Source organism: Juglans microcarpa x Juglans regia, chromosome 2S, assembly GCF_004785595.1.
Source record: "Juglans microcarpa x Juglans regia isolate MS1-56 chromosome 2S, Jm3101_v1.0, whole genome shotgun sequence".
NCBI lineage: Eukaryota > Viridiplantae > Streptophyta > Magnoliopsida > Fagales > Juglandaceae > Juglans > Juglans microcarpa x Juglans regia.
Window position 1 is genome coordinate 1405770 of NC_054597.1, and position 7713 is coordinate 1413482.

General features: G+C 35.0%; 1 protein-coding gene across 3 annotated transcripts; it reads left to right on the forward strand.

Moving 5' to 3' along the window:
- The first annotated feature begins 637 nt into the window (after positions 1 to 637).
- LOC121252670 (probable serine/threonine-protein kinase PIX7) lies at positions 638 to 6147 on the forward strand. Of its 3 annotated transcripts, none has more exons than XM_041152416.1 (6): positions 638 to 1607; positions 2772 to 3109; positions 3239 to 3374; positions 3888 to 4024; positions 4138 to 4261; positions 5343 to 6147. In XM_041152416.1, the coding sequence occupies exons 1-6, from the start codon at positions 1442 to 1444 to the stop codon at positions 5858 to 5860; spliced, it is 1419 nt and encodes a 472-aa protein (XP_041008350.1). In that variant the 5' UTR covers positions 638 to 1441; the 3' UTR covers positions 5861 to 6147. The 3 variants fall into 3 exon arrangements, with proteins under 3 accessions (XP_041008350.1, XP_041008351.1, XP_041008349.1); XM_041152417.1 differs by having other exon boundaries at positions 639 to 1625; positions 3888 to 3979; XM_041152415.1 differs by having other exon boundaries at positions 642 to 1625.
- Positions 6148 to 7713: the final 1566 nt, after the last annotated feature.

Below are 7713 nucleotides of genomic sequence, written 5' to 3' on the forward strand. Positions count from 1 at the left end.
GTTCAATCTTACCACTTATGCATTTTATTTTATTTTTTTATTTACTTAATAGTCAAAAAAGTGATTATTAGTAAAATTATGTATTTCTTAAAATTTTTTTTCCTAACGATTAAAAATATTAAAAAATACTAAAAATAAAATCAAAACAAAAAGTTTATAACTAGCCGTACACCCAATAGTAAACGCAAAGCAGCCTGCTAGCATGATCCTTTTAAAAATTGTCAAGTTGTTCTGATAAGAGCTAAACTTCAATTCAAAATAATTTAAAAACCAATTTCTTTGTTTATAAATAAATAAATAAATAAATAACTCTTTTCATTTTTCTAATTTTCTTTAAAATACAACAATCAAAACAAATTTCACAAAAAAAAAATAAATAAATAAACACATCTCACAAAAAATTTATTTAAACAACTTTTCAATTCTACCTACTACTTTCACAAAGTCTAATATAAAATAAATCCCAAAATAATTTAATTCACAAAGATTCTTATTCTACTTATCCACTTTCACAAAATTCAATAAAAAACACACATAGAAAATCTAAACTTTATTTTTAAACCACGAAAGGTTTGGGTTCATGTGATTTGGGTATTGAGCCATGGGTTTATCTCTTGGGTGTTGGGCCTGTTTTGAGCTGCCGACCGAACATCAAATTCCAACCGCATCCATCTCTCTCACAATCACAACCTCACTGACTGTTCGGCTGTTCCCTTTACAAATTACACTTTCCCTTCTGTTTCACGCTTTCACTCCAGACATTGATACCACAGACCACATTCTCTTCCCTCGCTCCTATTCGCGCAAAATGCACGTTTCTCTTTCTCCGTTCTTCCATCACTTCTAAACCATCTCTCTCTCTCTCTCTCTCTCTCTCTCTCTCTCTCGAAACTACATTCACAATGCTTGTTTCAGTTCTCTTAGCTTAGCCTCGATGCTCTTGTAGTACGTATACATGGCATTGAATGACCCTGTGTCTGTTTGGCGAGCTAAAAGTGGACCCAGAATATCGTAGTGCTTACTACATTTTTCGGTCTAAGCTGTTCAAACGTTCCATTTCCTTGTTTTCATAGCTCAAATTGAGATATTCCTTTCTTTACAGATACTGATTATTATAGATGGTGTTTTTATTTGGTCCTGCATGTACATTTCTTATCTGGGTCTCGCATTTGGACTATTGAAACATTCTAAACCCTTTTGGGTTCATTTTATTAAAAGTTGGGTCTGCTCAAATGCGTGTTCTTGAATTTGATTATTTGATCGGTTGTTCCTTCCGGGTGTTTTTTTTTTTTTTTGTATGGTGGGTTTTGATTGCTAGTGTTTTTTTGGTTTACTTTGATGTTATTGTGCTTGAGGGATTGTGCTAAACAAGCTTGGAGTGGTGGTGATTGGTGGAATGGGATGCCTATGAAATATAGGAGTTAGTTTAGGGATTTAAGTGATGGGATTAGGTCCTGAAGCGATTAAGGTTGGGGCTTGGGATGTGGAAAAATCGAAGGGAAGGAAGAAGAAAGAAGGAGAAGCTGAGGGTACAGGATGTTGGATTAAGTTTAGGTTCATTGGGAGCTGCATCTCTTCAAGTTCCAACGTGGATAACTCTCTAAGTGGTACTAGCACGCAATATGGTATAATTTTATTTGCTTTTAAACAATTGTTTTATCTCTACTTTGTACTGAAATGATTAATCTTGCTATCCGGTTTTATGAAGTTGGAGAAATTAGTTGATTGTTTGAATAAGTTTGTTAGGATCACATTACATTTGAGCCCTTTTGTTGACCCTTTTGTTGAAGTTCATATTAGATATTTCATTCTGTCCTTTGCTTTGAGTGCATATATTGTTCGCATCTAACCTTTTTCATGACCTTGGATGTGCATATTATGTTACTCACGTCTAGCGATTAGATAACTCTCCAGTCGTAAGTATTTATTTGTTGGCTGCATGAACCTGTCACATTGGGGTCATTATGCAGTTGCGATGGTTGATGGATACTGACTTTATCGTGCATTAATACTGTTAGCTGATTGACATGAACACAGTTGATAACCTGTTAATAAGAATGGTTAGGAACTTACAAAAATATGACCATGTGGTCTTACTCTCACTTTCTTTTTTTAAATTCTTCTTTTTGTTGGCTCTGAGAAATAATTACTTAGATGGTTGTTTGTTTTTGTTGCTTAATTAATCAATAAGGTGTAGAAACTTACAAGTACTCCACCACATGGAGTTGTTCCTGTTTATTATTTCTTATGGCATTATAATTTGATAGAACTGGCTTGCATTTTCTAGCCTATTATACTGTCTTAAAAATTGGTACAGAAAAATTTCTTCTCCAATTAATTTACAAAAAGTATATGTTGTCTTAGGTCATTGGTGGAAAATGCCATTGAACATATTGCTAGGTTACCAAACTTTATGCAGGCGTGTTTGACCACAATTCCAAACTTTATCTGTTTTACCTTCAACTACCACACTGGGTTGGTAGCTACTCCTAAAAATGTGACATATATAGTTGTAACATGCTTGTTTCGAAATATGCATTTTGGCTACCAGCTTTTCTTGAAGCGTGATCAGTTTTTGTTGTACAAAACTACCTATGCATATGTGTGCGTGTGCGGGGGCATGGGCATGGGCATTTAGAGGCATTTCTCCTTGTGGATATTGTACATTTTTGAGCCTATATGACCTCAGGAGCTGCAGATGCTTTTATGTAGCTTAGGTGGATCTTGTTAAATTAGATGCAATGATTGTGTAATTTCTGTTGGTGAATCAGCTGAAAGTAAATCTACAAATGATTCCGGCCGAGACCAACCAGTTGCTCCCGCTGTGTCATCTTCAACAACTAGCAATGAGGAAAGTATTCCATCCAATCCAATCATAGGTGAGGAATTGAAAGTTGCTTCTCAACTTCGAAAGTTCACTTATAATGAGCTCAAGTCAGCGACAAGGAGCTTTAGACCTGAGAGTCTTCTTGGAGAGGGTGGATTTGGTTGTGTATTCAAGGGTTGGATCAACCAAAATGGAACTGCTCCAGTGAGACCTGGAGCAGGGCTTACAGTTGCGGTAAAGACCCTCAACCATGATGGACTTCAAGGTCATAAAGAATGGCTGGTAAGTAAATTCATTATCAAATTTAATTACTTCCTTTGTTTGCTCTAATTATTAAGTTAATTATTTGGGCTGCTACTTACCTTCACTTCTATGACTCAAAGATGCTTTTGTTTCTTTTCGACATGGCAGGCTGAAGTTAATTATCTTGGTGACCTCCTTCACCCTAATTTGGTTAAATTAATCGGTTATTGCATTGAGGATGATCAGAGGTTACTCGTCTATGAGTTCATGCCTCGGGGAAGCTTGGAGAATCACCTCTTTAGAAGTATGAATTTCAATTAACATTCTGGGATTGCCCATCCTTCTTGCATATATTTATTTTGTGGTCTATCTACGTTGAAGTATTATTTTTAGGATGTAGTTATTCAGATATATGGATTTTTATATATTGATTTTCTAACGATAAATCCATATATTTTATTGTTTAATTATTTATTATGTTTTTTTCCTAAAAGGACAATATTTACTTAATTCATGTGCTTTCTAATCATTATCCTGTCAATACCCCCATTTTCTTTTTGTGTTAATTTTCATTACTTAGATTATCTTATGAGTCCACCATCCTATTTACAAATATTATTAGGTGAAGCTAAGAAAATGTTAGCTGAACCTTCAGGTTCTACTGCCTTTCTTAAGGAAAGCAAATTGTTTGATATAAACTGTGTATGGCAAAGCAATGAATGTATACAATTTTAAGTCATAAATTTGGTTTTACTGTGGGTGTTCTAGTTGGTAAGTTCATTCTTTGCTCTGGTTATAATTATGTTATATGCAGGAGGGCCTCTGCCTCTTCCTTGGTCTACCAGGATGAAAATTGCACTTGGTGCTGCAAATGGTCTTGCTTTTCTTCATGAGGAAGCTGAAAAGCCAGTTATATATCGAGATTTTAAAACATCTAATATCCTGTTAGATGCGGTTTGTAACAATTTTTTTTTTCTTACTCTTATTTTAAAAGGTGCGATCTACAATTCAAATTATGCAGACAATAGCTAAGTTTGTCCATGCTCATTAACTGGAACTTATTCCAGGACTACAATGCAAAGCTTTCTGATTTTGGGCTTGCCAAGGATGGTCCAGAGGGTGATAAAACTCATGTATCTACCCGAGTGATGGGAACTTATGGTTATGCTGCCCCAGAGTATGTGATGACGGGTTAGTATGGTTAAACTGTTTGCCATCTTTTTCTGTGATATGTTTTATGCTCCTTTTCCTGTGTATTGTTTTTATTTGATTGAGTGCTGCTACTGAATTGGCATTCATGGTCTTAGTTCAAATAGTTACTGGGTGATCCAGGAAATTGCCTAGGATTTTTTCTGCGGATATTTATAGAAAGATCTCCTTGTTTCCTTTTTAGTTAATGGCATCTGGTACTTGGTAACACTGGTATGTTATCTCTGCACACTCAATGACAGAGTCAGATATTTTCCTTTTGGATGCCTGTATGTCGCTACTTGTGGAATTATATTAACGTAATTGTTTATAATTTATATAGAAATTTTCTTTACATATAGTAACATATGCGTTATGCGTATATCCACCCACACAAACTCTAAATGATGAAAACTAATACATCTGGAATATGGTAAAGTTTTGAAATTCTATTCAACAATTTCAGAAAATATTGGAATGAAGTTTTGAGAATATTGTTCTACGTGCTAAAGATGGTTATTTTATTTCTTTTGTGGACTTACTTAGAGCTTAATTAGTTTAAAAATTCATATTAATCTAATATTACTCTAAAAAAGACCTTCACATTTCTTCCACATGACTGCCTCTTCTGCTAGTTCCCGCTAGTGTTTCTACTGTACCTTCAAACACATTTTGGATATTGATATTCTTAATTTTGAAAGAGAGAATGGAAGAGCTTGACTTGAACGTTCAAACAAAATAAATGAACCTTGAAAAAGATGATAATAGAAGAAAAATGAGGTTTTTTGTTGGTGGAGGCTGTGAAATAAATAGGGTTCAAGTTGAAGTCACTTATGTAAAGAATGGTAAAGTTGAGGAAAAGCTAAAACATGTAACAATCTAGAGAAAGAGTTCAAAGCTTGAAGACACTTGGGGCAAAGGGAAGTATGATGATGAAAAAGATACAGATATGGAAACATAAAAATGTCTTTAGCCGAAAGTAAATCAAGCAATTGAAGTCTTTAATTTGACCTAACTAATGGTTTTAAGGGATTTGCCCGAGTCGTCAATGCCTAATAGGCTAATTCTATCTGTTTTGTGTCAGGACATCTTACATCAAAGAGTGATGTCTATAGCTTTGGGGTGGTTTTGCTTGAAATGTTGACTGGCCGTAGATCCATGGACAAAAGCCGACCAAATGCAGAACATAACTTGGTGGAATGGGCACGACCACACCTTTCAGAGAGGCGGAGGTTCTATCGACTTCTAGATCCTCGGCTTGAAGGTCGCTTCTCAATTAAAGGCGCTCAAAAAGCACTTCAGTTAGCTGCCCATTGCCTTAGCCGGGACCCTAAAGCCAGACCTCTGATGAGTGAAGTTGTTGAAGCCCTAAAGCCTCTGCCCAACCTCAAGGACATGGCCAGTTCTTCATCGTACTTTCAGGCCATGCAAGCAGAGCGAATGGGTTCTTATCCAAATGCAAGAAATGGCATTAGAATGCAGACAGGGTTATCATTATCAAGGAATGGACAACCAACCAGGAGCCTCTCCATACCGAATGGTCCGTATGCTTCTCCCTATCACCATAACCATCTTCACCCGTCACCCAAACCTAGTGTTTGAAAGTCATAACATTATGAGTACCATATCATGCCTTTGTCCTTAGAGTGAGCTTTTGAGGGATGTAGTAGTCTTGCTAAACAGAAGAAACTAATCCTGGTGTGGGTTTCCAATTCATTTCCGAATGTGAGTTTATTGCATCTTCCATCGAGACTGGTGGTGGATAATTCTCTTCCTTGAGCACCAGTTTTTTGTATTTAGTGAAGACATTGTTTAAATCATCATGTACATACATTGCGGACACAGACACTGCAGAAAGAACGACTTGGGTGGTTTGGATTCAAAACTCATTTCAACTTATCTAATTTCATCATTATAATTTTTTAAATTTTCACACAAAATATAATAAACAATTCAACTTTTTCAAATTTCAAAATAATAATAATATTAAAAAATAATATTCTAACTTTTATTATACTATTTACAAACTGTCTCAACTTATTTCTGAATCGAAACCATCTAGGAGGACACGTCACTTTTGGACAAGTCAGGCAGTATAAAATTAGAAAAATTTTACTCATCGTTCTTACACCAATACCTATTTTTATTTTTTTCTTTAATTAATATATAGTGTAAAGATGATGAGCAGAAGAACTCATGAAACTAAGGTGATTAAACGCACACGCAACTTGTTGAACAGGAGGATTGTATCCTATGACTTTAGGTAGTTGAAGATGCTTCATTTGACAGTTTCTTCGCCAAATGAGTTGACCCATAACCCAAAAAAAGCTCCAGGCCCGCGTGTGTATCTTTTTTTTACATCAGCCAATAACATCTCAACAAATATGAGGATGATGTGATTTATAGAATAATATATATGTCTTAACACAACACGAACTATATATATGTCTTGACAGCCCCTCAAAATGTTCTAAAACAGTTAATTACAAAGATATCTTGATAATAAAGATAGAGAGAAGATTGTGACTTTTGTTTCGAATTTATAAGTGGGTCAATTGTTTTTTTTTTAATATGTAATAAGAGATTTTTTTAATGTAAGTAAATAGGTATAACCAAAGTACATACAAGCAGAAATACCTAAATACAAGTGAAAATACCTAAATACAAACTAGGGACTAGAAATTAGGAAAGACTAAAAGAAAATCATTAAAATTATCCCCATTCAATACAAGTACTTTTGTCCAAAAACAGATCGAGAGAAAAATTCTAAGTTCTCCCAATTACGAGCGCTCTCTATCCTCAAAAGAATGCTCATTCTTTCCAGCTCTTCTATACACAGTCGCCCTATGTAGGAGCCGTGCAGTCGGTCAGACCACGTCACAAAAAAAAAAAAAAAACATTATTCAAGAGCATTATTGAATTGAAAAGCTGATCGTTCCAGAACTTCAACGACGACTGTAAGTTGCTTAGAAGTCTGCTCAACGATGTCTTGCAGCGCCAGGTCAGAGGCAAATTCATGGAGAAAGTTGAGAGGAATACTCTGGCTCAGGTCCTCTGCCTTGGCCTATTATCTCGTATTTGCTTTTATCTACCAGTTGCTCCTCTAGTTCTATGAATCTTATTGCTTGTGGCGTTGTTTTTTCTTCTAGGATTTTTTTGAGTTTCTGCTTAGTTGCTGAGAGAACAGAGGAAAATAAATAAAGGAAAGCAAGAAATAGATTTTACACTTTTATGATATTTTGGCGTCGAAAGAAAAAAAATATAAAATCTCCACTGAAACAGTTGTACTAAGCTCAATAGAATTGTTGTGGAATTTTTATTTGTAGAATAATTCTCAAGTTTTCAAATCGGTTTTGTTTTTTCCACCTACTTTCCTCACATTTTCTTAGAAACCAAAAATTGAGGATTAAATTCGAAAACCAAAAATACAAAAAATAAGAAGAAAAAATAGAGAG